The 27,576-nt window shown below is 53.2% G+C and overlaps 9 protein-coding genes across 9 annotated transcripts; 3 read left to right on the top strand and 6 right to left on the bottom strand.

The window, feature by feature from the left end:
- CAOG_01611 (ring finger protein 14) lies at window positions 1-2,760 on the bottom strand. The gene is made up of 5 exons (XM_004364422.2): window positions 2,619-2,760; window positions 1,920-2,156; window positions 1,078-1,827; window positions 594-983; window positions 1-528 (listed from the first exon to the last, which is right to left on the bottom strand). Exons 1-5 carry the CDS (start codon window positions 2,742-2,744, stop codon window positions 88-90), a joined length of 1,944 nt encoding a protein of 647 aa, XP_004364479.1. The 5' UTR covers window positions 2,745-2,760; the 3' UTR covers window positions 1-87.
- A 167-nt stretch (window positions 2,761-2,927) lies between these two features.
- On the bottom strand, window positions 2,928-4,304 carry CAOG_01610 (hypothetical protein). The gene is made up of 4 exons (XM_004364421.2): window positions 4,182-4,304; window positions 3,952-4,015; window positions 3,679-3,821; window positions 2,928-3,573 (listed from the first exon to the last, which is right to left on the bottom strand). The coding sequence occupies exons 1-4, from the start codon at window positions 4,290-4,292 to the stop codon at window positions 2,998-3,000; spliced, it is 894 nt and encodes a 297-aa protein (XP_004364478.1). The 5' UTR covers window positions 4,293-4,304; the 3' UTR covers window positions 2,928-2,997.
- A 132-nt stretch (window positions 4,305-4,436) lies between these two features.
- CAOG_01609 (hypothetical protein) lies at window positions 4,437-7,845 on the top strand. Its single transcript, XM_004364420.2, has 11 exons — window positions 4,437-5,607; window positions 5,706-5,763; window positions 5,891-6,030; window positions 6,109-6,177; window positions 6,283-6,364; window positions 6,466-6,572; window positions 6,669-6,812; window positions 6,903-7,002; window positions 7,103-7,248; window positions 7,338-7,574; window positions 7,693-7,845. The coding sequence occupies exons 1-11, from the start codon at window positions 4,468-4,470 to the stop codon at window positions 7,732-7,734; spliced, it is 2,265 nt and encodes a 754-aa protein (XP_004364477.1). The 5' UTR covers window positions 4,437-4,467; the 3' UTR covers window positions 7,735-7,845.
- Window positions 7,846-7,921: 76 nt separating this feature from the next.
- Window positions 7,922-11,440, top strand: CAOG_01608 (hypothetical protein). The gene is made up of 10 exons (XM_004364419.2): window positions 7,922-8,033; window positions 8,579-8,687; window positions 8,846-9,636; window positions 9,732-9,813; window positions 9,926-10,055; window positions 10,154-10,244; window positions 10,350-10,413; window positions 10,505-10,661; window positions 10,782-10,949; window positions 11,037-11,440. The coding sequence occupies exons 1-10, from the start codon at window positions 7,995-7,997 to the stop codon at window positions 11,365-11,367; spliced, it is 1,962 nt and encodes a 653-aa protein (XP_004364476.1). The 5' UTR covers window positions 7,922-7,994; the 3' UTR covers window positions 11,368-11,440.
- On the bottom strand, window positions 11,410-13,945 carry CAOG_01607 (HsLim15). Its single transcript, XM_004364418.2, has 11 exons — window positions 13,878-13,945; window positions 13,708-13,772; window positions 13,161-13,259; window positions 12,992-13,087; window positions 12,815-12,911; window positions 12,548-12,693; window positions 12,438-12,445; window positions 12,240-12,331; window positions 12,095-12,168; window positions 11,869-12,015; window positions 11,410-11,780 (listed from the first exon to the last, which is right to left on the bottom strand). Coding segments are annotated over exons 1-11 (1,041 nt in total). The 5' UTR covers window positions 13,879-13,945; the 3' UTR covers window positions 11,410-11,564.
- Window positions 13,946-14,295: 350 nt separating this feature from the next.
- CAOG_01606 (ras GTPase-activating protein) lies at window positions 14,296-17,715 on the bottom strand (the record flags this gene model as incomplete). Its single annotated transcript, XM_004364417.2, has 10 exons — window positions 14,296-14,447; window positions 14,552-14,622; window positions 14,724-15,351; window positions 15,461-15,596; window positions 15,720-15,824; window positions 15,916-16,224; window positions 16,319-16,726; window positions 17,046-17,291; window positions 17,381-17,511; window positions 17,658-17,715. 10 exons carry the CDS (start codon window positions 17,713-17,715, stop codon window positions 14,296-14,298), a joined length of 2,244 nt encoding a protein of 747 aa, XP_004364474.2.
- Window positions 17,716-18,963: 1,248 nt separating this feature from the next.
- CAOG_01605 (hypothetical protein) lies at window positions 18,964-21,725 on the top strand (the record flags this gene model as incomplete). Its single annotated transcript, XM_004364416.2, has 2 exons — window positions 18,964-21,442; window positions 21,556-21,725. The coding sequence occupies exons 1-2, from the start codon at window positions 18,982-18,984 to the stop codon at window positions 21,723-21,725; spliced, it is 2,631 nt and encodes an 876-aa protein (XP_004364473.1). The 5' UTR covers window positions 18,964-18,981.
- Window positions 21,726-22,123: 398 nt separating this feature from the next.
- Window positions 22,124-25,163, bottom strand: CAOG_01604 (carnitine palmitoyltransferase 2). The gene is made up of 7 exons (XM_004364415.2): window positions 24,600-25,163; window positions 24,248-24,457; window positions 24,035-24,155; window positions 23,697-23,915; window positions 23,499-23,614; window positions 22,883-23,361; window positions 22,124-22,757 (listed from the first exon to the last, which is right to left on the bottom strand). Exons 1-7 carry the CDS (start codon window positions 25,073-25,075, stop codon window positions 22,294-22,296), a joined length of 2,085 nt encoding a protein of 694 aa, XP_004364472.1. The 5' UTR covers window positions 25,076-25,163; the 3' UTR covers window positions 22,124-22,293.
- A 67-nt stretch (window positions 25,164-25,230) lies between these two features.
- On the bottom strand, window positions 25,231-27,488 carry CAOG_01603 (hypothetical protein). Its single transcript, XM_004364414.2, has 3 exons — window positions 27,379-27,488; window positions 25,698-26,680; window positions 25,231-25,585 (listed from the first exon to the last, which is right to left on the bottom strand). Exons 1-3 carry the CDS (start codon window positions 27,429-27,431, stop codon window positions 25,407-25,409), a joined length of 1,215 nt encoding a protein of 404 aa, XP_004364471.2. The 5' UTR covers window positions 27,432-27,488; the 3' UTR covers window positions 25,231-25,406.
- Between the last annotated feature and the right edge of the window lie 88 nt (window positions 27,489-27,576).

The following is a 27,576-nucleotide window of genomic DNA, read 5'->3' as shown; positions in this document are numbered from 1 at the left end:
TTTGGGTTTGGTGGTGCGCAGTACTATTCGAAAAATCAACAACTGACATGCCACAACAACAAAAAACAAGACAAACATGGCTGGCCATCACCCGAACAGATCATACGGATCCTCGTCGTCATCATCTGTATAATCATCATCAGACTCTTCCTGCAGAGCGGGGCGGGCGGGACGAACGTTTGCAGCATTGTTTGGATGATTTGGCTGCGGAGGAGCCGGCTCTTCGCCATTGTTCTCGGCCGCTCGCGCTTGCGCGACCCGAACCTCAGCCCGGACGTTGTGGTGGCCCAGCTGGTTGAAAGCCCTGTCGGCGTCGTCAAGGCGGGCAGTGCGTGTGTGCGCCTCGTCGTTCGTTGACGAGAACAGCCGACCAGAGCACTCGGACAAATCCTCGCGGAAGTGCTTGTAAGGATCGCCCTTGTCCAAGAGCTTGCGGCACAGCCAGCAAAAGTACGCGCCACAGCTGCAAGCCATCTTGTTACAGCCCTCGATTTTACGAATAGCCGCTTTGCAGTTGGGATTGGGGCACTATTTTTTTGTGGGCAGAGGTAAGTGACATGCTGACGACGAGACCCCGTCTCCTTGTACTTTACCTGCTGGGTGTACTCGCGTAGCCACTCGTTGGTTCGGAGCTCCTCCCAGGCAGACATGATGTTCTTTGCACCGTAGCGCACTTCCAAAAGACGCCGCTCCTCGGGGGTGCCTGCAACGTACTCTGCGACCAACTCTTTGAGGTCAAGAATGGAGCACGGCGAGATGCCGTGCCAGGCTCGTCGGCAGTAGACGCAGAATGCATAACGGCACTCGGTGCACATGCACAGATGGGTGTCGGGCTCGACAATGAGCGTGGCGCTGCACGCCTGTCGCGGGCAAGTGGTAATATCGCTCATCTCTTGAAGCGTGCGCTGCAGTACGAGGCGTTCGTAGCGATCGTAGAGATCGTTGGACACGAGTTTGCGAACTTCTGTCGGAAGTGCGACCACCTGTTTCAAAAAAAAAGCCCAAAAACAAAAAAAAAAAAAAAAAAAAGGTTGAGGAGACTTGTGTGCAGCAAAATGTCAAGTCATTTCGACGTACCTTGCACGACGTGTTGGGACAGGTGAGAGCACGGACGTTACCATCGGCAATCTGCACAGCAAAGTAGCCACCAAGACACTCGTTGCAGAAAATGTGGTTGCACATGTGCAACTTGTGAACATGCACACCTTGCTTGTCCGAAAAGCACACGTCGCAAGTTTGGTATGCTTCGTCAAAGATGCGAGTCGACTCGAGCTTGTCGTAGTCAATGAGGTCGCGAAGCAGGATGCTCACCATGTTGGCGCTTTGCACGCCGCGCGGATCGCGACGCGCCTTGCCAGCGTCGTGCGCCTGAGAACCAGACACCGCTGGCAGGGGTGGCTCGTTGCCCGTGTGCGAATCTGCAGGCGTGCATGGCATGCTGGTGTTTGCAGAGGCGGATTCGTCAATGGACGTTTGTTGAACAGGATGACTTGCCGCGATGGATGACGAAGACGATGCGGCCGCGGTATCGGCCTCCTTGGTGCTCATCATGCGCGCAAATCGACGGCGCGTGTTTTGGCTCACGCGAAGTGGCATTTTGCTGGGAATGCCAAGCCAGGAGAAGGCGGAATCCTGCAGCCACTGCAGCCAGGAGAAGAGCACGACCTCGCCGTGCTGCTCGTTCCACTTGGCGTCGAGTTCTCGGCACAGGCGACCGAGCAGCGACTCTGTCAGCCACGAGCACGTCAGAGTGAACTGTGGCGGTGCTGACGACGGGTATTCCGCCGGCAGCACAAACTCAAACCTCATCGGCGGGAGATGCTCGAGCTGTAGTTGAGCAGCAAGTAAGCGTATGCTTCTGTGAGTAAGCATCTTGGAGGGGTGGGTTTTTTTTTCCCTTGCTGGTTGTTATTCATTACCTTGTAGGTCGGCTCAATGGCTGAGGAAGGATTAGCAGTGGCAGCCGGAGTGGGCTGCTGAATTGGAGCGCTTCCGAGGGGTCGCTTGCCCTTGTCCGCCCTGGGAGCCGCGTCCGCAGTGGCATCGTCGTCGTCGTCATTCGCCTTGGCGGCCTTGTCCGCGTCTCGCTTGGCGCTGGTGAGCGGCGTCGGGATGAAGACTTGAAAGTCCTGCGGCACAGTCAGATTGAGCAGCACCTGTGAAAGAGTCGGGGCCAAAGACACAAGTGCAGAGAGTGTGTGTGTGTGTGTGTGTGTGTAGTCAAGAGGATAAGTCGAGTTGCGGGATTGGACAGCAAAGCGTGCAAGAGCGAGAGAGAGAGAAAGTGAGCGAGCGGGAAAGTGAGCGAGGCAAGGAACTGGTAGTCAGCTCTGACAAAATTAGTCAATCGTTGCTAGCTAATTCATCTAAACACGAGCATTACCGTGATGGATTACTCAATCACTTCCAAATTTTCCAATCCAATGATTTCCCCCTTCAACCCCCTACCTTCCTCAACCCTCTCACTCTTGCTCTCGGATTTCTGAGCCTTGTCCTTGCCCTTGTCCTTGTCCTTGTCCTTTCTGCTCACTCTCGCTCTCAATCCGACGAACGAGCAAGATTGGCTCTTCAATCTCAGAATGACAAGTTGTAGTGCAGCTCGGATTTTGATCACAAACCTGTCCGCTGTTCACAGTGGCAAAGTCGGGCGTCGCAGTCGTCAGACGCAGCATCAGCTTGTCGTAGATCGACTCGAGTGCCAGCAACTCGTCCGTCTGTGCCTCGAAATTGGCTGTTGAGGACATGCTGTTGCTTGAGCTGGAAACGAAGACTGAGAAAAGCTCAGACAAGCCAAAATTTACTGCAGATAGATTTCTGACTGTATCTCATCTCCCCAAACGAAGACGAGGCCGTTCGAATTTGTGCCGGATTGCTTTGAAACCAAGAAATTCAAAATCAACGCGGAAAGAACAAAGCACGTCGAAAGACACAAAGTACTGACAAGGAGTCCATGTCATATGCATTTGATATTCACATTGGAGCAACAAAACAAGGGATTTAATCAACAGCGGGAGCGGTCGGTGCAGGATCACCCTCGCTGCTACTTGCTGCTGCGGCAGACTCCACGGCAGAATCCAGAGACGCAGACGTCCTGCCGCTTCTCAAATTAGCAATCGCTCGAATAGTGCCGAGCGCGACGTTTTGCAGATGCTCTGCGACGGAGGCCCGGTTCCAGCTCTCTGAAAAGTTTTGAATGTGTGTGCGACCAACATCAATGGCATTCTGTGTGGATATGATCAGGGATACTGCCCGCTCGGGGATGGCAAACGATGTCCCTGCAGTCTTGGTGGGCAGGCCAATCACCACTCGAATGCACAGCAGCGCGAGATCAAAGCGGCCGAAAATGTCCGAGTATGCGAGCGCGTGAAACCGTCCGTAGGCGTCTGCAAAGGTCAGAAACTCCTCCTTGATGCTGGCTGACATTGTTTGAACCGACTGAACCCACTTGCTCGACCGCTCCAACGTTGTGAGGATGGACTGACGATCGAGCTGCAAGTCTGGCTGCAACGCCATGACCTGGTCGAGCATCCGCATGATATTGTCCAGCTCTCCCTCGCAGAATTCCTTGTACATCTGATTCGAGAGATGGGGGGGGGGGCAATCACCATCCAAACATTGTGAGGCAAAACGGTTTGCTTTCGGTTGGCAAACAACAAACGGGAGTGCAGTATTTCGTACCTGACGGAGGACTTCGGCCAGGAGCTCTTCGGCATTTACAGTAGTTGTGTTGCTCCAAGTAGGACCTGTGCCAGCTGCTTGAGCTGCGTCATATGCGCGCTTGCCTTCCTCTGTTCCTATTGCCTTGTACGCCGCAGCAACGCCTGAAAGTTTGGCAGTTTTCAGATGGGGTGAGCTCCAGAACGAGGCCCTTTTTTTAATGGTCGACTTTCACGTAATAACGCAATATACACTGGTCACATCATTTTCATCGAATGCACTCTGGTGACTTACGTTGGAAGGCAGCTGTTGACGATGGACTGTTTCCGTGCTTGTCTGGATGCACGAGCCGCGAGAGCTTCACCACCAACCACCACCACAATCACAACCACCACAACCACAGCAAAACAAAGCCAATGGTGAAGACCACAAAGCAGCACAAATGCACGACGAGTGAGTGCCAGCGTTGTTACCTCGCTCCCACTCCCCAACGGCCATCCTCCCAAGCACTGCTGGTTCTTTACCCGAATGTACTGCCGCCGCACGCTGTCTGCCGTCCATGTCTGCTGATCGACGGCCAGAATCGCGTAATAGTCGGTCGGACTGCACCGCTCGACGCGCGCAATCTCTTCCATTGTCACTTGAGATTGAAAGAGAAGACTGAGACAACGTTAACTCTCGTCATTCTCATCTTGCAAGACGTTTGAGCGGACCTTTTGTTTTTGTTTTTGTTTTTGTTTTGGTCTGAGAAGACAAGATTGTCTCAGTCTTTTTTTTGTTTTTGTTCCCCTTCCTTTTACAGCAGTAGAAATGCTAACTCTGACGCGTCGGACGCTGACAAGTCTCGCATCAGCATCTTGCGCTTATTCTACTAGCTCTTCTTCATATGCTGCCGTTGCGTCCGGCGTGGTGGTGGTGGCGGGATTGGCAGGGATGAGCGCGTCGGACGGCTCCACGAGGCAGCCGGGCGAGGCGCATGTCGGACGAGTCGCACGCCGCGGATTCGCTTCGAGCGCTGTGGCAATGCTGGGCAGTCACTTTTCAGTCACTGTTGGAGGTGGCGCAGTCGCACTCGCCCCGCGCAGTAATGCTGCGACGAGGCTGCGATCGCGCCCAACGCAAAACGAGGGCCAAGACAGAACCGACGGTCCACCGCGTCGCAGCGCTGCCGACCATCACGAGCGAGGCAGGACGAGTGATGCACGTCATCGCGACCAGCCTGCGAGGGGCAGGAGGCTGCCACGCAGCGAGCCAGGACGGCAGACGCGCCACGCTGATCTGGCCGCTCGCGACGAGATGTCATCAGCACGCGAAACACGCCAAGCTCGGACTCCCTCGCTGCGAGTCAGGGACACGGATCTCATTGTGGGCGACGCTGAGGAAGCTGCTCCTGCGAAACGAGCGGCGCACTCACCGCCGACCAGCCCGGACAACGACGCGCCGACTCCATTCACGAGCAGCCGCCACCGGAGGCTCGGCGCCATCCGAGACGAGGAGGACCAAGACGAAGCTGAAGCGCCAATTCGAACCGTGCGATCGACGCAGACACCCCGCAGTCCTCGCGGCGGCGTGATTCTGCCGGAAGACATTCAGCACTTGCCCCTCGCGGAGCAGATGCGAGTGGTCAAACGCCACCAGCTCGCAAAGCAGAACAAGTCGCTCGGTGCACGCCGACGCACAATGTTGGGACAGGAAAAGCAGCGTCTGAAGGAGATTCACCAAAAGCAAGGCGCCGAGGGTCTCGCGAAGGCCTACTCGGCACTGCTCAACGACGAGAGCAACGCGCACGCCCGACGCAATCGTATCGTGACCACCTTCCCTGCAGATCCTGCTGCACCATCCAACGGTCCAGAGATGGAGAACAAGAAGACGTTCGAATCGCTGGGTCTTAGTCCCGCGCTGATTGCTGCTCTAGCTGAGCAAGAGATTACCACGCCCACAAGGATTCAGGTAGCAGTTTCATTTTTGTTGTTGTGCTTTGAGTAGGTCGAGGATGCTGCGATGCTCACACTGCGACGCTCGGACGGTTGCAATTGTTTCACAACCAGTCACGAGCTCTTCCCCAAGTCCTTGCCGGACATGACACTGGTATTGCAGCGGAAACAGGTAAGTCGTCGTTTTTTTTTTTTTTTTTTTTTTTTTTGCTGGATGAAATGAGTTTTGAGAGTGAATCGAATGCGACATTGACTCGTGGTGGTGGTTTTTTTGCGCGCTTTGGGGGGGGGGAGAGCAGGAAGCGGCAAAACCCTGTCGTATTTGCTACCCATTGTCGAGGGCATTAAAAAGAGCGACGCTCAAGGAGACTTTGTTCGTCCCGGGAGACCGCGTGCGTTGATTCTAGTTCCCCATCGCTTGCTCGCAATGCAGGTTGCTGTAAGTGTTTGTGGAAATGAGCCGCGGTGTGATTTGTACTAGGTGCGTCAGTTAATAACTTTGAGATGTCACATCTAGAATGTCTCGAAACGTCTCGGCAAAGCAGTCAAGTTTAGCACGTTCTGTGTTATGGGCGGCGATCGAATTGTAAGTGTGTTTTCGTGAGGCTTTTGGCGATTACTTTTTGAACGTTTTGCTCAGTTGTTGCTTCCCACCCTTCCTCCTTCTCGTTGCTGCTTTTTATCTGAGCAGAGTAGACAAAAGAGTGCAATGGAAAAGCCTTTGGATGTCATGGTGGCGACACCTCAGCGGTTGCTCGAGCTGTTGCAAAATAGTGAGTTGGTATCATCGGTTTTTTTTTTTTGTTTTTCACGTTGTCGCTCTTGTTCTCGTCTCACCATGACTGCCATCGTCTCCCGAATTACGCGTTGGCAGAATATGTCTCGCTCGCCGATGTCAAATATCTCGTTCTTGATGAGGCGGACGCTCTCTTCGAAGAGCAGTTTTTGGCGGAAATCACCACTGTTCTGCGACCTTTGATTGTAATGCCGCTGCGTTCCGTCTGGTCTTTTGTTTGTGCTTTCTGATGTGAGTTGTGGAGTTGGCTTTTATTCATCGAGAGGTCTTGTTTTCTTTAGGAACGCCGAAAAGCAATCGTGGCAAGCGCAGAAGCTGAAGCCCAAGGCCAAGCGCCGCAACGCACCTTCACTCCTCTCCAAGTCATGTTTGTCTGCGCTACCAAGATGCAGCACCTTGTCCAAGCGATTCGCCAGTACTTCCCGGTACAGATGAAACGAACGAATTTGATGGAATGGCAGAGGACGTGGCGAACGATAGAATTAACATTGTGGTGTGGGGGGTTTTGGGTTTAGTTTGGTCATATTGCTGCTGCGACCACTCCGACGCTGCATCGAGCGCTTGCCAATCTCAACCATCGATTCATTGATGTCGTCGGCACGATTGGAAAACTTTGTAAGTTTTTGGCGCTTTTTCTTCGAGCAGCTTTGCTTTTCTCTGATGTACATTCGGCCTTCGAGACTCTCATATGTTCATGTGTTGATTTTTAAAACAGCGGAACTGAAGGAATTGGCCAAGAAGGGCTTCAAATCACCCACGCTCATTTTCTGTGACGGTCTGGAAAGCGTGACTTGGGTGCACCACCGTCTGAGCGAGTTTGGTATCAAAGCTGAGCGGCTGCACTCTCAAATTCAGCATCGTGTAAGTTGAGTTGTGTTCCTGTCTGGACTTGACGAGACTTTACGTTTGTTCATTCGACTTTGACTCACTCGCTGTCAATTGTCGCTCAGGATCGCCTCACCATTTGGAAGTCCTTCTTGCAAGGAGAAAGCAAGGTGCTAGTGTGCACAGACCTTGCGGCTCGAGGGCTGGATGCGCCGATGGTGGAGCATGTGGTCATGTTTGATCCGCCGCGGAGTCACAGCGAGTATGTGCATCGCGCAGGCCGTGCCGGCCGCGCTGGCCGCACCGGCACAGTGACGACGCTGTACAGCTCGAGCGAGCGTCGTTTGGTCAAGGATATTCAAGTAAGTTTCGAGAGAGTGACGTTTTGTGAAGGTGTGAAGGCACTTTTGAAATGAAAAATGCTAACAACGAGATTCTGTGTCCATTTCCTGTCTGTCTGTGTGCGTGTGTGTGTTCTAGGAACGCATTGAGAAGGGTCAAGCACTTGCTGTTACGGATTGATGAGATGTTCAGATTCTCGCAAACCATGATGGAAAACAAGCTGCTTTTTCTAAATGTTGTCGACAGCCCCTGTTGTTCTTGAAATTCAATCATCCATCCATGATCATCCCATCCACTGATCATCCCATCCCATCCATGATCATCTTATCCACTGGGCAATTCAATTCCCAGTCGTTTTTTTTTTTTCAAAACCTTCTTCCTACGCTCCTCCTCATTAGCCCCGTTTCCCCTTCTCCCCCCTCCCCGCCCTTCCCTGCGCGATGTTTGGAGCAGAGTACGCTGCGCTGCCCAGTCAGCAGGTAACACATACACACATTTTCACCCCCTTGTACCAGCGTCGCCCCCAACAGCCATCATCCGATTCCGCAGTGCCCTTCCCCGCGCTCGCGTTGTCGTCCCAATCCACCTCCCCGCTTGTTCTACCTGATTAAGCCTTGTTCCACTGTGATGCTGACGAGTGCTTCCGATGGATGGTCCTCTCTCTCTCTCTCTCTCTCTCTCTCTCTGATGCCAGTTTCAGCAGCAGCAGAATTTTTTTTTTTTTTTTTTTTTTTTGGTTTCTCCCAATTTCTTTCTCTTTCCTTCTCTTTCGTTGTTTGTTGTCCTTCCATTTGAGCGTCTGTCGTTCTCCTCTTCTTCACTGAATCACTGACCACTCACGATCACTTCACTCGGGTCTAATCCATGCACTGCGTCACTCACTGTACTCCTCATTTCACTCATTCTCTTTCTCCCCTGCTTCCACCCCGTTCTCTGGTCATCTCTTTGCGAATCCTTGCCTATGCCTTCTCACGCTATTTCTCTATGGTTGCTTGCTCTCTCTCTCTCTCTCTCTTGCTGGCAGAGGCGCATTCGGCACCTGCGCTCGGTCTCGGCGCGCAATCTCCCAACGCGCTCGGCAGCGTCCATGATTGACTGCTACTTTACCCTGCACTCGGCGCCAGACTTGCCAGGTAAATGGAGCTGCTGCTGTTGCTGCTGCTGCTAAAAGCATTCAGTTGATGGCTGAAGTGTCATGACGCTCAGATCGAAAGTCGAGGGCATTCAAAACTCACTTTTGATACCGTTACTCACTCGTCCTCGCCTACCTGTCTGACTCCTTCTTTGATAGCGTTCTACACTTCGGAAGTCATCTACAACACGGCCAACCCGACATGGCGAGCCTTCGACCCTTCCCTGTTTCCGCCAGAAGTCCAGTTGACGGCTTCGAACATTGTCGCTCGCGTCTACGGCGGATCTGGCTCGGATTTTCGTTGCTTGGCCGACGTCCAGGTCGATCTGTTTGCTCTGGAATATATTGGCGAGGACCTTCTTCTCGACGGCCGCAACTACCCGCCATGCACTGTCATTTTCGAGCTGCGCGATCGGTTTTTCAGGCACCGCGCCCTCCCAATCGCGCAGGCCCCCTCATCAGCTCGCGTCACCTCATTGAGCAATGTACAGCAACAACCACAACAACAGCAGCAGCAACAACAACAGCAACAACAACAACAGCCAAAACCAGCTCGCCCTGTATCCGGATTCCCAGCTCCATTCACTGCAGCATCCTTGTTACTCGGTGTTGAGCCGCCGTCCATGATCGCATCGGCTGTAATGACCGCCGCCTTGAACACGGCGTTGAGTTTAGCACCTCCACCAGGCCACAATCCCGACACCCCGTCTGGGGTTTTGTCTCCTGGCCCTGGCAGCGCCCTGTCCACTTCGGGCTTCTTCCCTTCGATCGACCTCATTCCTGGCATGGTCAAGGTGGAACGACATCGCGTAAAAAAGACACCTACGCGTGTGTCGTTAATGCGCATCCACAATCTTCAAGCCAGCATTCAAGACAAGAAGGAGAAAACGCGCTTGCTCAAGGCAGAAATCGATCGCGTGTTGGAACGGCGGTTGGAACCCACCAAGGAGGTAATGGAATATCTGGAAGGTTTGGGTTTGCAAAGCAGCAGCTCGTGTGCACCTTTTGCACTCATTTTGTTTTTGGCTTGTTTTCACGGCGACAGCTGCGAGAATGTGAAGCGGCGCGAGTCCGTGTTACGTTTTTGCAAGAGGAGTTTAATGCGCAATATACTGCTCTGAAGCAATGTGAGGCTTGAATCGCTCGTTTGTGCGAGTTTTGTTTTGATGCTGATTGTTTTTTTTTTTTTTTGTTGTTGTTGTTGTTGTTTTTTTGTTTTTTGGGGGGTTTTTTTGTCAGCGTTGGACGTCCAATTCTCGCGTCAAACTGCTCTGGACAAACAGGTTCAAGACCTCCGTATGGCCCAGGAATTGCTACGGCGTAATCAACTACGCCTGAGCGACCAAGAGCAAAAGCTGAACGAATCACGGTAGGCCACACAAAACTCGAGAGCTATTTGTTGCTCTGCGAACAGGATAGCTCATCATCTTAAACCACATGCTCTGACTCGTCAAATGAACACAATAGGGACTTGCTCAAGAAGTTGCAAGGGCACTTGTTGACACGCAAGGCCCAGCTGGTCAGCCAACTTCAAATCATCTACCCCATCGTGCCATCCGTACGTCTGTGACCCATTGATTCAACGTCCGTTTTGCGCTTGTCGTCCCATTTGCATCTGATTTGTTTCATGGATCAAACCATGCTTTGTCCTCCACACATGCAGTCGGCCACATCTACCAAGATTTTCAAGATTTGCGAAGTAGTCCTGCCAAACTCGGATTACAGCGGTAAGCTGTTGTCCTTGCGATGGCTGGAACCAAGAGACAGCTTTTTTTCTTTTGGATTGCATCGAGTGCTCACCTCTCTTTCGGATACCAGGATTTGATGACGATGTGATCGCGACTGGTCTGGGCCACGTTGCCCATCTCGTCACGTTGATTGCTCGGTATTTGGAGCTGCCGTTGCGCTACCCCATGTGTCCAATGTCCTCCCGCTCGACAATTCGCGATGACATTTCTCATCCAGGCGCCGTCCCGTAAGGCGAAAAAGAAACGCGCCTTGTCTGAAACTCCAATCCGGTTTGCTGACTCTCCTGGGTTATTGTTTTTGTTTTTTTTTGTTTTTGGTTTTTTCTGCTTTTCATGACCACATCCAGATTCCCACTGTATGCCCAAAGCAATGACAAGCAACGTTTCAAATACGCTGTCTTCCTGCTCAACAAGAACATTGAGCAAGTCATGAACTATTGCGGATTGAGTGTGACGGATTTGCGAGTGACCCTACCGAATCTGCGGGCACTTTTGCTGTCGGATCTGACCATGCTGTAAGGCCATTTTCGATGTGGTGTGTGTACTAAGCGTGTCATTTATGTTGGTGGCTCATTCTTTGTGCTCGCCGTTTCTTGACACAGGGAACGAGGAAGCGTTACGCGGTTCTTGACAACGGATTTCAACGAGTCCGGCCGAATGGTCGGCAACCCGCTTGCAATGGACATTCAGGACACGGATACACTCAACCAGTCGATTGTCACCCAGTACATGTCCACCCACATGCCACCAGCGCAAGCGGGTGGTGCTTCCCACGCGCTCAGTCAATCGCAACCTGGTGGCCATCCCAGCTCGCACCATCAGAGCCTCCGCCATCGCACATCGCGATCCGGTCAACACGCTCGCCAAAGCTCCACCGGGTCTGCAGAAGTCTACGCAGTTTACTCGACCACATCGAATTCGAGCCATATATAATTCATTGCCCCAACTTTCGTTCGCTGCTCCCCCATTTCGTGACGTTCGAATACAACTATCTTTTGATGACACACACACATACACACGCAACAGTACACTCGATAGGATTGGAGGGACCACAAATGAAATCTCCAAATCACGCAAATCGCAAGCAAGGACTTGAGCCGACGAACGCGCCGGAATAGAAACTCTCACAACTACTCCTTGCCGTCAATGATGCCGCCTTCAGAGATGGCAAACATGGCCTCGCTCTCGGGCAGGTTGGGGCTGTCGTAGATTTTGCACACGCGAGTTTCGGCGCGCCCCTTGCGCAAGTACAGGCGGGTGGTGGACGCATGCGCGATAATGTTGCCGCCGATGGGCTTTTTCGGATCGGGCACAAACGTGAGGCCCGCTCCGGGATCAGCGGTCATCTACCAAGTGTTGCAAGCACCGCACAAGCAGCCGGAGTGAGCGTGTTTTCAGTCAAGCATTCGTGAAACAACTTTGACCGCATTCTACCTGGTTGGTGATCACCACGGCGACGTTGAACTCTTCGGCAATCTTCATGAGGCGCGACAGCATCTGACCAAGACGCTGCTGACGCTCTGCAAGCTCTCCGCGGCCGCTGAAATCGACGCGGAACATGGCCATGACCGAGTCAACAATCTGCAGTCGGTAAAAACCCCTCTTCAGGTGAGATTTTGTTTTCTTCCTTCACCCTTCTGTTGTACAACAGCTTTCATACCAGCAGACGGTAGACACCCTTCTCTTCGGCAAACTTGGCAGCGCACTGGTTGATCAGATCCATCTGATGCTCGCCTAGGATCGAAAAAAATGAGCGAGAGTATTCCGAAAATTGGAACGCACAAGCCGTCATAGTGCTCCCTTACTGTTGTATGCGCGAGCAAACATGACGTTCTCCAGCACGGCGTTGCGATCCAGGCCGAAGCGATCGGCAATCGGACCCAGACGATCGGGACGGCTGCGAATGTTTGAGAGAACAACAGAGGCAAGCGCAATGCAGCCAAGGTGAGTCAAGCACTACACACTACCTTCAAGCTCCAAAGGTAGAGGGGGTAGATGCTTACAATGTGCCCTGAAGTTTGCACGCACAAAAAAAGTGAGGAGCAGCAAAGAATTGTCAGAGGTTGATCAAACAGCTCAACTCTCCGCTCACTCCTCCTCGCAAAAAAGTTACCTCAGTGTCAATGAACGCCACTTTGCCACAGGCACCGCCGACCTCAACTGGGAGCTGTGTCGTAACGCAGAGCGTGTGGCAGATCTGGGTCTTTCCCGTGCGAAATTCGCCGAAAATCTCAGTGATGGCCATGCTCTCGATTCCGCCTATCACGTACAAAACAGCAAAGCCTTGGTAAGCAACGAAAAAACAAGTACAGCCACAACAACAATGGAGGATTGTATTTGGTACGACACCAGAGAAAATCCGTCACAATCTCCAACCTACCGCCGAGCAGCTTGCTGAGTTCGGCACTGCCAGTGCTGATGCGGAAGACCATTTGGCGCTTGACAGAGTACTCCATCGCAGTCATGAAGCCAGCGTCCTACGGGTTAGTCACGGGGATTTTTGAGTGACAATACAAAAAAAAAAAAAAAACAATTCACAGCGCGCAAGCGTTCGTACACCCATCTTGGCAACAGCCTCCTTCATCTTGTCCATCTTGGCCTCGGAGATGCCTTTGATATTGCAAAGGGTCTTTTTCGTGGCCATTTGAACGCCCTGGTGTTGTGCAAACACGCGTTGAGTGAGCAAACGGAATGACTTTTCGACGAAAAAGATGCTCAAAACCAACCTTGATGGTGCAGATGCCTGCCGTCTTCAGCTTTGCGATATCAGCCGCATTAATGCCGTGCTTTTGAAGCTCGTCGACATCTTGGAAGAAAGCTTCGTCCTGTTTTTTGAAATGTGTGACAAAATGAGATCAAAGTGCATTTGGATGCAATGCTTTTGTCACTCCTTGTCAATCCACCAGCGTACGGCTCCAGACACAAACAAAGCCATTTACAACAGAAATGATTGAAAATCTCGTTGATGCGTCAATCAAGGAGGCGAGAAAATGAGAGACAACGAGAAAAAGATCAAAACCTCCTTGTCAGGCATTCGCCAAACCATCCCCTCACTTCTGGCTGACGTTCGCAACGCCGATGCAGCTCAATGCCGCAACCACCTAATCAAATTCTAACAACAATAATATTTTCGAAGCATGAAGAGTCCAAGAGGAACAGTGGAAACTCTCGGAAGGGTGTGCAGGGTGGGCAATGGCGGGAGATTTTGGCGGGAAAACGCTGGCCAGATGAACGCGCGTTCATCTTGCTCGGATTTTTTTTTTTCGCGCCTACTTCATCGTCAAAGGCGGCGCCCATCGAGGGTACAACGTGATCCATCTCGCTCTCTGCGTCCATCACTGTACGCGGCGAAGGAGGAGACACATGCACATCAGTTAGCGAGCCAGGCGACGACCGGAGACAGCGGGGAGCGCGGGCGGCACGAAAAGTATCGCGAAACTCACTGGTTGACTGAGTTGGTGTTTGGGTTGACTTTGAACTTGAAAACTAAAGCTTTTGGCTTGGATTGAAAAATAAAAAAGAGAGACTGAATTGAAATCTCGATTTGGGTTGAAGTAAAAATACCAAAAACAAAACTAAAATCAAATAATGTCAAACCTACCAGATTTGCAAATTCGTTGATCTGGTTTCGAGTGCGAATTCGTCGACTTGCGTGAGACATGCTCGTTGTATTCAATACTATACAACATCCAACAACTCGGGGCACGAAAGAAAATTACCAAAGCAAGTTTGTCAAAGCAAGTTGTCACAGCAAGTTGTCACAGCAAATTGTCACAAGCAAGGTTTTCGATTAACTTGCAAAACAGAAGAGAAATGCAGGCACATAATACAGCGAGAAAGACAATTCACGAGCATGTGATATTAGGCGCCAAGGAAGGTCTTGTTGAGCAGATGGATGGTTTTGTTGACGTTCAGCTGGACATACTCGAGATCGAGCTGAAGCTGATTGCAATGTTGCTTTTCCAGAAGATCATCCAGCTTGAGATTCATCTTCAAGATGGCCTTGTCTCGGCCTGGGTCGCAAAACACAAAAAAAAAAAACCAGAAAACAAGCGACAGAAGAGTCTGAGTTTGCGTGCACAAGAAACACACGCCCATCGACCGAGACCCCACTTACCCTTGTAGAACAGCGAAATGGCAAACGTGCCGGGCGTTGGGGAGGAGAACATAAAGTAAATGTTTGCACGACTGCACCACAGCAGCCGAGGACGAACAGACCAAAACTGCTCAGTCAGTACGCATCACACTCGGAAAACCAAACCACATTCCAGTCAAACAACCAGCCTTACCGATTCTCTGGAACATCGCTCTCCACGATAACCCCGTCCTTTTCGAGCTGCGTGTGGGTAAACTTGAACGGCCCCATCGCCTTGTCTCGTTTCACAGACTGCTGCATCTTGTTCAACTTGTCCAAGCTCTTGAGCGTCGTGCCAGAGCCCGCCTGGCTGCGCACGTTGAGCAGGTACACCTTGTAGGCGTCAAGTTGCTGCAGCAAATAGTTGTTGTGGTCGCAGATGGTCACAAAGACCGAGGACAGGCTTTCGAGTTCCTTCTCGACGCGCTCGCGCAGCTTGTTGAGGGTCTTGAACTTGGTCATCACCTCCGAGCACATGACGTGCGAGTCGACCGCATTTTGCTGTCGCAGCGTCAGCAAGTGTACTCGGGACAACTCGACGAGCTTGTGCACTTGCGGATTGTTCGATTTGCGCGCCTCGTCGAGAATGAGGTCGACGTGCGTCGGGGGATTGGTGATGGCATCGTACATGAGCATTCCATTCACCACAGGAACTCCTGCTGCTGGCGGATACAGGCGCAGCACTTGCAAAAGCAGCGACTTGCAGTCCAAGTACATCAATGAAGCGAGATTGATTTGGCTTGCAGTCGACTGTTCGCTGCCACGTCGGGCCGGATGGGTAGCTGAGCAAAAAGAAGAAAAAAATTGAGAGAAAGTCGAAAACGAGCAGACGGGACATGACAGCAGTGCAACTAGAACCAAACGCAAAGCTGTGCATGCGTGCATACTCACCATCACTCGTCGCGTCTTGCTCAAAGCGGCTAAATAGACTGAGCGCGACAGTTCGGTTGTCCTTGCGGGATAATTGCTCGGGCGCCGCACTCATGTCATCCACAATCAAGCGGAGATGGTTGTCCTTTTCGGGAACCTGAACCACACGCAGCGCAATGTACAGGAGCAAAAACCGAAAAACAAACAAAAAATCAGCCTTTGACTGGACAATCCAAACCTGAATGCTCGACGACCACCAAAACAAAAGAACTTTCCATACCAGCTCATCCAGATGCTGCTTGAGCAGTCGATGCATGTTGTACATTTCGTTGAGCGTAATGTTCACGACTGTTTCCTTGGCCGTCAGAGCCTTGTATAGATCCATCTGGCACAAGGAACACACAAAAGCAGCATTGTGTTTTGTTTGTAAGGTGTTGTTGGAAGCTGTGACTCGGACTACGCGCGTTGGCACTTACTTCGAGAGCGTCGAAAAAGTCGTCGACCTCGCACAGCTTGAACAAGAATTGTTGCAGTTTGGGTTGGTACTCTGTCGTGAACTCGCTCAAAGGCAGCATGTACGGCTCTTTCTGAAAGTTGGGCTTGTTGGCGAGGTTTTGCAAAACCTTGGCGACCAGCGTCAGGTTGCGACTGGCCACGGACGAGGGCTTGTCGGTCAGCAGCATGTAAGCAGTCGGCGTGACAATTGCCGGATTGATGAAACGCAGCAAGAAGAATCCACCAATCAAAGAGGCGGCGTTCTCGGGAGTTGACTCGGGGTAGTGTTGCTAGACAGGGTAGTTGTGGTGGTGAGCGTTTTTTTTTCTTTCTTGGTCTCATTGCATCCAAATGTGTGCGGCACACCAACCCACAAAATCTTACCTTCATCATCTGGCGAATCTTTCGGCAGAGCCACCGAATGCCGTACGGAACCACGTCGACGGAGGAGGTGATGGCAGTGACAATTTCGAGCGTGATGCGCTTCAAGTCAGACACGCGCTGCTCGAGTATCCGCTGCACGCGGGGAATTGCGAGCGCCTGCTCGTTGGTCAAGCCGCGTTGCATGGTGGTGGTCTCGCCGGTCGACGCTTCATCGTCGTTCAACATTTGCTCGTAAATCTTGGAGGGCTCAATCTCGAGATTCAAGTCCTTGGTGGACATGAGACGCTTGAGCTGGTCGGCCAGCGCCAACTTGAGGTACTCTTGGCCAGGGACGCGGCGCGTGTACGTTGTCATCATGCGAGAGACGGCCGTGTTTGCGCGCATCAATGATCCCATGTCGATTGCTTCCTCAAAGTCGAGTTCAAGGGCAGACTGGTTTCAAAGCTGGTCAGTACAATTGCGCTCTCTCTCTCTCTCTCTCTCTCTCTCTCTCTCTCTCTCTCTCTCTCTCTCTCTCTCTCTCTCTCTCTCTCTCTCTCTCTCTCTCTCTCTCTCTCTCTCTCTCTCTCTCTCTCTCTCTCTCTCTCTCTCTCTCTCTCTCTCTCTCTCTCTCTCTCTCTCTCTCTCTCTCTCTCTCTCTCTCTCTCTCTCTCTCTCTCTCTCTCTCTCGCTTTCTCTGACACTTGCATTAAAATCATCCATTCGCATAATAAAACGGGCCCCGTACCTCAAACATGGAAAGAAGCAGATTCTCCTCACGAGACTCGTACTGGTTGCCGTACAACGTGAACATGACAGTCTGGAGCAGGCCATCAATATCCGCCAGCGACAGCAGACGTGCGAGCCGCGCAATGTACACTGGTTTGGTTTGCAGCAAAAAGAAGAGATTCGAGTAGTTTTGGCGTGCGCGTTCGTCCTTGATGGAGCCGGTCGCGATGGTGTGATCCGAGTCTTCGAGATGGTCGGCAAGCTCCTGCGGTTTGATAGTTCGGTTAAAAACAAATATCAAGTGAGAATTTGAGCCAAGAGGGGCTTGCTCTCCAACTCGGAACTTGAACTTACATCGACGGAAACGCGATGATTGATGAGCAAAGCGATGCGTGAATCCAAGTAACGCACGTCCCGCTCCAAGGCAAAGTTCTTCTTGCTCTGGACTGAAATTTTACGCTTGAGCTCGTCCAGAGCGCCCTGGGCTGCATCGCGACGACGACGACGACGAGAATGGGTGAGCGACAGAACCAATCAAGCACATGGATTGCACGTGGATCGTTCATCTCGTTGCTCTCGACAGACGCTTGATTCCACATTGCATTGAGATCCTTGTGCAGGACGGACGCACGACGCAGGAGCGCCAGTCGCACGTCGGCGGACGGCGGGGTTGCAGCAGGACTGGCCATCTGATGGTCAAAAGCGGTAACGCGCTGCGCAGCAATGTCTAACAAAACGAAAAAAAAAAAAAAAGCCAAAAGAAGTGAGACGTCAAAGTGAATGAGTGAATGAGTGAATGAGTGAGCGAGTGAGTGAGTGAGCATAACGGAATTCAAGAAAGAGAAATTTTAAACATTAAAATCCTCGTTCAATTGCTCGTGCCGCAGCTAGCTGTTTGCGCTGTGCTGCACGTCAGACCGAGTGCACTCTGTCGCACACACACATACATACGCACATACACACTGGCACTCAGCACCAGCGACGACCACCACCGACTGCCCAAGCAAGAATTGGTCCAAGATGGGAAGCAATCTTCGCGCTCGGACGTCTCCGCCAAACGGTGCGCTCTTTGAACGCTGGCCGGGGTTGCGATGCGCAGAGGAAGCAAGTTGGAGCTTGGAACAAGCCCAAGCCCTCTGACTGCAGACGAAGTGTGCGCTGCCGCAGGAGACCGAGTAACGGAAACATCGAGGAGCACCACAAGCTCCCCATTCTTCATTCGTTCGTGCTGTTTTGCTGCCGAGACCCAAGGTGATGGGTGATGGGGGAGGGGGGTGCATTGGGGACGCTCGTCGTTGCAAAGCGAAAGTGCCAAGCGGACGAGCGAGTGGAGCACACACGAAGGAAGACGAACAAAAGCAAAGGCAGAAAAAAAAAAAAAAAAAAAAAAAAAAGGACGAAGATTTTACCAAAATGCGAGACTGCAACTAGATCACTTGATCCAGAGATGGGAATGGCAAAAAACGGCACGTCAAAACCGACCGTGGGGGAAAATGCCATTTAGGTGGGATGCACTGCGGTTGACACTGTGCCGCAGTAACAGAGGCGAGAACCGCTGGAAAAGAGGTGGGAGAAGCGACTGCACGAACATGACGAGAAATTCAATCCAATTGGGAAACAGCAAAGGAAAACCCAAATCTCTGAGCAGAGATTGTGGAATCTTGATGGAATTGTGAGAAATCTCAGTTGAAGTAGTTGTAGACTGCTTGGTGTGGCTCATTGTGTTTGTGCTGGCAATTGTTGAGTGATTTTTGGGGTTGGGTCTCAAGATTTTTTTTTTTTTTTTTTTTTTTTTTTGCCTCTCCCAGGCCTCTCCCCGTCGCCTCTCTCACCATAAAGCACGACAATAGATTGATACATTTATACGACATGTACAGACAAAGTTAGGCCCAAATCAGTGTTTGTTTGTTTGTTTGTTTGTTTGTTTCTGAGCAGAGTTTCCGGCCACCTGTGATATGGTGACCGAGGATCGCCGCCAATCGCTCTGGCGGCCGTACCCCGTCGCACGGCTGCCGCAGCTCACGGCACACATTGTCGAGGACCACCCCACGCCCGGATGCGCGACCGTCACGCTCACGTCGTCGGACGAGGCCGCCGTGCCGTCAAGCTCGTTTGTCGCTGACTTTGCGACGCTGGCCAAGTGCGACCGCGGCCGCAAGTGCCTCGCTTCCATCCAAACAATGCTGCTCGAGAACCAGCCAGCGCACTTGCAGCTGCTCTTCCGCGTCATGGCAGACAGCCCGCACAAGACCAGCTACGCCGCCTGGGTCGCGACGGGCGAGGCCATCCTTGCAGACATGGATGCTGCATCTGCCGCATCTGCCTCTTCCTCGACCACAACCACGGCTCAAGAGACACAGGCTCAAGGGACACAGGCTCAAGGGACTCAGCCGCTCCCTCAACTCGACACCCCATCGCCAGCAGTTGTGGCCGCGAGCCTCGCCACTCCGACGACCGAGCTGCTCGCAGCATCGCCCACATCGTGGTATCCACACAGCCGCACGCTCATTCGTGTCAAGAGACCCGAAGAGTTTCTCCTGAGTGAAACTCGCGGGAATTGGGACGACGGCATCGAACGCTCGTACTCTGACCTGGTACTGATGGCCTTGCGCGTGCTCGCCTTCTACTGGCACGCCGGCCGTTTACCATTCGATCGCTACCTCATCCAGACTGCGGATGTTCCTACTCAAATGATGCTCTTGGGGCGCGATGTCGCCCCGAAGCAGATGCTCGCTGAGATTGTCGAAGGCCTCAACCAGCTCGGTCTGCCCTTGGACGAAGGCATGATCGACGGCACAAACGAAGCGCATGATGCGTACGCTCTGCCGCATTTGCGCCTCTACCCGCGATTCGACTGGGACGAGTGGCAGACATACCAGCTGACCTGCCCCCTCCTCGTCCGGCACCTCTTCCTGGCTGTCTGGCACGGTGACATCCCCATCCTGAGACAGAAGCTCGGCGAGCTATCGGCACTTGTTGACAGCGGCGCTCCGCTGCTGCGCCAGGCGCTGCCGAACCTCCCCTTTCAGTCAAAGAGCGACGTCCCTGCATCAGTGTTGAGCGATATCGTTCAGAGAGTGTGTTTTGATGACACGCCGCTCGATCAGCGCTCACTGTGGTGGTGGTATCCGCCCAAGAACAATACTGGCGCTGACCGCACGCTCGCCTCTGTGCTGACCGGCGAGCTGCTTACGAGTTGCGTCTCGCGCTGCCAAACCAACGCTGTCACGCTCCTGCATCTCGCGGTGCTGCGGCGCCATGCTGATGTGATCCGCATCCTGGTGACGGAGTGCGGCATGCCCGTCGAGCTCGGCCTTTGGGCCGCAGTGCGGTATGGCCTCGTCGACATGGCCCGGCTGATGGTGGAACTTGGGGCGACACCGACCCGTTTTCTTCTTGATGGGGTCGTTCGCAACCTCGACTGCGACATGCTCCGCTTCCTTGTCGCGGCTGGCGGCGTCGTCACGGCCCGGGAGCTCGCCGTGTACACCCTTGAGCACGACATCCCACGCGTTGACTTCCTTCAGGCGTTGCTTGAGCTCGGCGCGCCCATCGACGCTCAGGTGCCGGCTTGGTACTATTATCGGGCTTCTGACCGTACAAGACCACATCTCGTCGATCTGCTGCCTCGCCTGGCTGCCAAGAGCACGTGCACCGTCCCGCTGCTTCTGTCATACGGGGCGCGGAGAGGAGCACGAGCTGCACTGCAACACGCTCTCCTCGCACGCGATCTGGAGGTCTTCCGACTGCTGCTGCAGTCCATCCCCGTATCCGAGCTCGATATGCATCTGTGGGCCGAGATAACTCCCGAGTGGCTGCCCACGACGCCATCCAGGCCAATCTCGTCAGCTGAGTTTACCTGTTTCATACTCGCGGTCGTCGAGTACGGGTTGCCACTGCCCAGCGCCCTTCCCGCTGCCGACGGAACGGAGTTTGACTTGTTCGCCAACCGCAAATCGTACGACCTTGCTGGACTCTCGAACACCGAGAAGAGCATTTACCGAGGTGCGCAGTTCGCTGCGTCTTTAGTTGCCTTCAGCGAGGACACTGCGGCCATTCGCATGCTCATTAATCACGGCAACGGCGCACCCTGGCTTTTGTTGCTTTGTGCGTCTGTTCGGCCTGAGTGCCCCGACCAGTTGCTCTGCCAAAACGTTGAGCTGCTTATTTACGCCCTGTCGCGACTGGAACACGATGCGGCTGCGCTTGTGAGCGAGCTGTGTTTGCTCGAAACAGCTTGCGAGTTACGTTCGGCCAGTTGTGTTCTCCTTTTGCGGCTACTTGGCATTCCAGTCAACTATAGCCGAGAAGAGTTACTTGCCCGGTTTCGCGCTGCGGTCGCGCGCCAGCGCCGTCGTGACATGACAGTGACGGAAATGCTGATGGAGCCTTGGGCGCAAGTCTGGATTGCCATGCGTGAGTGCTGATGAGTGAGCATGCCGCTGGTTGACATGGCTGTGGTGGAGGCTGTTTGCTTGCTGACAAACGAGGGCTGCATTGCTGTGTTTTTTTTGTGTTTTTTTTTGCAGTCACTCCCCCCAAGATGTCGCTGTTGAATAGTGCTCGTCGGGCGCTCTTCCGCGCGCCGCAGCCGTTGCGCCGGTTTCTGTATGATGACGCCCAGCATACGTTCGGCGATTTGTACGAGCCGATTCCGCCGTCGTCGGAACTACTCGCCGAAGCACGCGTGGACGTATGAGGTGCGCCTTTTGGTGCTCTCTGGAGCTGTGAATGTGAAGATTGGCTCTTTTGTTTGGTTCAAAAAGTGGCTCTTTTGTTTGGTTCAAAAAGGTAAACATGAGGCGAGCCACGCGGTCACCCGTTTGGTGGCTGTTGAGCCTGCTGGTCGTCGCCCGTGTTTCCTCTGGGCAACACGACGCATGCGACTTTTGCGCATGCGAGGGATTGCCCGTCACCAGAATCACGAATTGTAGTTCAAGTCTCGAGAACGTCCCCACCTGGATTCCACCCTCGGGGGAAGAAATGTAGATCCATTCGTAATAAATAAAGCTTTGGACGATTTAAAAAAAATTGTCGTCAATCTGTCTCACCTTCTCACCTTCTCACAAAATCATCCAATGCACACAATGGAGCATTCACGCAGGCACTCACTTGATGGGCTTGTAATGATCCGTGACAAACAACAATTGAAAAAAAAAAAACAAGGAGAAAACAACATATCAACAAAACGCACACACACACACCTGTTGTTGCCGACCGGTCAAACCGAATCCCAAAGACGCAAATACTCGTTGCAGCAGAGCTCATTATTGACTGGAACTCGACACCAGCTCACCAAGGTCAGTCAGCGTGCGGTTGAGTTGCGAGGCGTATTCTGCACTGTCAGTGTGCGGACTGTCGCGGAAAGAGGCAACGTTGATGGAGAGCAGTTCGTTGTGAGCGACATAGCCCAGACCGTAGCCGTGCTCGGAAACGGCACCAAAGCCAGCGTGGTCCATAAAGATGCCGTTCAGCGTCGAGGTTGAAAGAATGATGGTCTTGAACTTCAAGAAGCCAGGGTCGACAAACAATCCAGGCAGCTTGGACGGGGATGCGCCCCAGAGCTGGCGAGCGACGCCTTGCATGGCAAACAAGTGGCGATCAAACCCTTGGCCGTCGCGGCATCGAACGGCTTGGTCGGCCTGCGCTTTGGCCGCAATGCGCAAGAGCGCTTGCTTCTCGGCGCTGCTGGTCGAGCTGCGATCGTACTTCTCGATGAACGCCAGAGACTCTGTGTTGAGAGGAATGAGAGCAACAGATAACAACAACAACAATCCAAAAAAAAAACAAAAAAGGCAAGCCAGTGAGCTGCGCCCAAAAATTGCGTTTGGCGTCAGCGCACTCGGTGGACTTTACCGGCACTCAAGGAACGAATAGTCTCGGTGCGACCACTCAAAAAGTGCTTGGTGTTGCACGATTCGTACGTGCTTGGGGCGAGGTGGTGCTGGCGATAGTAGGCAAGTTGGAAGGCCATTTGGATGAAGGCGTCCGGAGAGATACCCGCCCGCTTGGGCACGTTCTTGCCAAAGCGATCAAAGCGGAGCGCAAAATTGTCGTTGTTGGCAGTGAAGCGCGCATAGTCTGCATGAGCCGCATGAATGGTGGAAGCGAGGCGGTCGCTCAGCACCCAGTCCAGCTTGGCCACGTTCGTGCGACCACTCATATAGACGTCGTCGTCGACTTTGAGCGACGAAAATCCAGAAGGAATTTGCTGAGTGTCGCACCAAATCTCGTGGCAGAAGCGAAGCACAGTATGGCCATCGCCCCAGGCATGCTCAAAGTTGCAGCCCGCCGCACCATCCTCGAACGTGATCAAGGTCAGTGATTTATCAAACCTGCAAGAAGAGTGTAGTAGGGTAACGGGGAGTTGGGTGGGGGGAGGGGCGACGAGGGGTGAGCGGCAGGAGTTGACAATCGAAAAACAGTAAAAAAAAAAAAAACCACAAAAAAAAAAACCTAAAGCTTCCTTTACCATCGGTTGCTGCCAGTTCCGTGCAACAGCTGCTTGCTCTTTTCGTTCAAAGAGACATTCGCGTAATCATCAAGCGAGACCACGAAGAGAGCCGAGTCAATCTTGGCAAGCGTAGCCTACAAAAAGCACCGCCAAATGGTTTTGTCAGACACGACGCCCTCTAGCTCAGCATTTTGATCAAAGCGCGCCTCTACAAACCTTGTTCGTCGGATGGTGCGCCTCCAGCTGGGCCCGAGCAGAAGCCCAATCATTACGTTGCATGGCTGTCAGGGCGCCAACATCTCGCTCGGCTCCGTTGTGCGGCAAGCTGGTTGCCGCGAGCTTTTTGCTATCGGCAATCACCAAGGTCAGTTGCGCCTGGAGTGCAGACTCGGAGATGATTTTGTGGTCGTTCGACATGACGTCGATCGAGTAAATCTAGCACGAACACGAGCAAGCGAAAAAAAAAAAAAAACAAAAAAAAAAAAAAACAGCAAACACTGTTGTCAGTCAAAAAGCATTTTCTCGACGCGGTTGCCCGTGGACAATGTCCTTACCGAGCCGCGGGTCATCACCACAATGTGGCGTGATGTGGGGTAGGTGGCGAGAGTGTCCCGATCTTTGACAGGAATTCGAGTCGTGTTGAACAGTTTGTCGTACTGGGACATGTCGTACGGCCTGAAACAGAGGAAACAGAAGAGCTAGTCAGCCTTCAACATAACGACAGCCAGTGCACAACCCCACCAACAACAACGCCTGCTGCTACGTACGTGTCGCCATTCATGTCGGGCTCGAGGCCAGCAGTGCGCATTTTGCGGATGAACCGCAGCGTTGCCATCGTGAGGCTTGTGGCGCGAGCCAGTCCGTTGGTTCGCGCGCCCAAGCGCAGATCGGGCTTGAACAAGAAGAACGGGTTGCTGTTGATTGGCAGCGGCCAGCGACCTTCGAGGTACATGTCGTCCCAGAATGACTCGACAAAGCTGCGATTGTCAAAGGTCAGCAAACGGATGGTTACCACCATAGGTCCAATCCCGCTCTTCCCAATTCCTCAACCTGCCCGTGATTTCAATGCCTCGCTCTCCCAGGCCTTCCCCCATCGCCCGCCCCCTTCATCGCGCTTACCTGTGCGGATAGCCCGAGTGATTGGCAGCAATTTGAGCAACCTTGGCATGGAGCTCGGGTCCGGCAGTCTCACGGAACTCGTTCACGGCCTGCATGGTGATGGCGAGCTCGTCCTTGGGCAGCAGCGGCGAGGCAGACGCGACGAATCGGCCGAGCGTCGTGTCGAGGTCTGGCAGCGGGAGTCGCGGCGGCTGTTTGGCGCAGGCCAGCTGCCTCGCCATCGTCAGGCTCGGGCTCTTGCTGTTCCCAGCCGCATCAGCAGTAGCAGCAGTAGTAGTAGTGGCATTGGTCGCAGCAGCAGAAGCAGCAGAAGCAGCGTTGGTCGCCATGGTCGCACTGGCGGCGGTTGAGCGACCAGCGGCGGAATCAGTCAGCACGGCGGCGGTTCCGATCATGAGCCGTCGGAGGTGAAGCTGACGATCCTGACGAAGCACGCATGCAAGCGACGCACGGCAGACACCTCGGTAAGACAGCATTTGTTTTTGCTTGATTGTTGGTGGGGTGGGTGGGTTTTTGGTGGATGACTTTGAGTTTGTAGAGTGAGGTGGAGGCTGGAGCACTCAGTGAAAAGAAGAATGGATTCAATGGAAATTTGGAACAGATTACAGCAAATCACAGCAGATTAGATGGATGGAAGAAGAATCAAGTTCATTTCAAGCTCATACGGACGAAAAACAAACACACAAAAAAACCGCAGTAAAATCGCAGAATCAACAGGAGAGGAAAGAAAGGAGGGAATGGAGAAAATCAAAATCAAAAATCGCCAGATTGAGGATGGCAATGCAAGACATGCCAAGGTGCATTTTTTTAGGCATTCTCCTCGCTGGTTCGCTGCTGACCGCTCAGCTCGCAATCTTGAATCCAATGGCCAGCCGTGTTGCAGAGGCGGCACACATAGTTGGCAGGAACGGGACCTCCAGTGCCTCGGGATGGACCGCGCGACCCGCCCTGGTTGTTGCGCCTTCGGTCATCCGAGAAAGAGTCGTCTGTCACAAAAACAACAAGAGAGAACGAATGAGCCGAGCTGTGATTAGCAACCTGAATTCCTGCTCTTCCTCCAAATTCACAAAAAAAAAAAAAAAAAAAAAAACCTCTTACTGCCTCGCTTGAACTTGTGGCAATTCTCGAGCCAGTGCCCAGGCGTCTGGCACAGGCGGCAAGTGTAGCTGGCCGGCGGCGGGTTTCGCTGGTCGTTGTGATGCTGTTGTTGGTACGAGTTGCCGCGGTTGTTGCCAAAGCTGCCAAATCCTGGCTGTTGGAAGGAACGGTTGTTGTTGTTGTTGTTGTGGTTGTTTTGGCGAGAAAAGCTGTTGGAGGAACCCGCGCCATCACCCGAGGCGCGCCAGTCGGTGGACTGGCTCGGTCGGCCAAAGCCGCCGCCGCCGCTCTGACGGTCGCCACCAGCGCCGCCGCTGTTGGTGCTCAGATGGCAGTCCTGGATGTAATGGCCGCCGACGTTGCACAGACGGCAACGATACGACTCTGGCGGCACGGATCGGTTGTTGCCAGAGTTGCCCCAAGAGCTGTTGCTGTTGCTGTTGCTGTTGCGGTCGCCGTAGTGCTGCGATCGCGAGGCCGGAGGCTTGTACATTTCGCAGTTCTCCATCCAGTGGCCGGGGATTTTGCACAGGTTGCACGTGTAGCTGTCCGGCGGGACGGACGAGCGCTCTGACTGGTTGCGACGCGGGCCGTCGTCCGAGCGTTGGCGCGAGCTGTAGTTGCTGGAGGCCGCCGACGAGCCGGTGGTCGACGGCGACGACGACGAGCCCGCGCCATCCGTCGTGGTAGCGGTTTGGTCGAGCCACTCGTCGCCGCCTTCCTCAGCAGAGGCCGGGTGCGACGCGGAGGACGACGAGGTCGAGATGACCGTCTTGAGGCCGCCAGCGCTCATCCATCCGCTCGTCGTGGACGAGGCGCCCGACGCGGTGCTGCTCTGGTCTGCGCTCGATGATCCCGTGGCAGACGAGCTGGACGTCGCGCCCACGGACGGAGACGAGCTGCCGCTGCCACCAGCAACAGCAGCGAATGAGGACGGCATGCGGTTGGACGAGCCCGACGAGCCCGACGACGCGCCGGCATCACTAAGATTGAGAAGCCGCATTGATGAGAAAAGCAAAAGGAGCGAGATCAGGTCAGGGTCAAGTCAGGTCAGGTCAGGTCAGGTCAGGGGTTGGACGTGCGAAGTGAATGGAACAAACAACAAACGAAACAAAAGCGGTGAGCTGTCGATTGAGCAGAGAATCGAGAAAGAGAGAGAGAGAGAGAGAGAGAGAGAGAGAGACACGAAGCGATAAAGTTCTAGAAAGTGGCCAAAACCCCACAGGGAATGGCGGGAAATGGCGGGAAATGGCGGGAAGCCGAACTGGAATGGCGGGAAAAGCAATGAGAACAAAAAAAAAAAATAATAATAATAATAATAATAAAAAAGAAGCGTTTCGATGCATGTGAAGCAACCTCTCTCTCTTCCTCCTATTGGGGGAATCAGCCAACTGTAGTGTGTGCGTAACAAGTGCAGGAGTGCGCTGGTTGAACGGTGCGTCGATAAGCCCCCTCTCCTGCCTATGGCATACAGCAATGAAGAGGCAACAGAGAGAGATCGCGCTTTTTATTTTGTAATGGTTTTCTCGCTTTGTTTGCAGTCGATCGCGTTTCGAGGCAACCCTCCCAACGAACGAAGGGCACAAGAACAAGCGCATGGAGTCGCAAAATGAAGCGCGTGGGGGGGGGGCAGAGAGCGCGGAAAGCCCCCTATGCTGAATCGTGGGTGCAAGGAATCTACCTGCGAGTCGCACTGAGGTCTTTGAGCGCAACGAGCTTTGGCCTGGTCGACATTCAAACGAATAAGAAGGAGAAGAATAGATCGACAATGAAAGAGTGGGTGGGACAAGGTGGATCATCACAAAGTGGATCAGCAAAGCCGAGCACGATCGAGCAATGCATTGGCAGCGAAATCGGATTCTCGTCTCTACATGTATTG

This window comes from Capsaspora owczarzaki, assembly GCF_000151315.2.
Source record: "Capsaspora owczarzaki ATCC 30864 unplaced genomic scaffold supercont2.2, whole genome shotgun sequence".
Taxonomy (NCBI): Eukaryota; class Filasterea; order Ministeriida; family Capsasporidae; genus Capsaspora; species Capsaspora owczarzaki.
The sequence above is the reverse complement of the archived record's forward strand: the minus strand, read 5'-3'. Positions and strand labels throughout refer to the sequence as shown.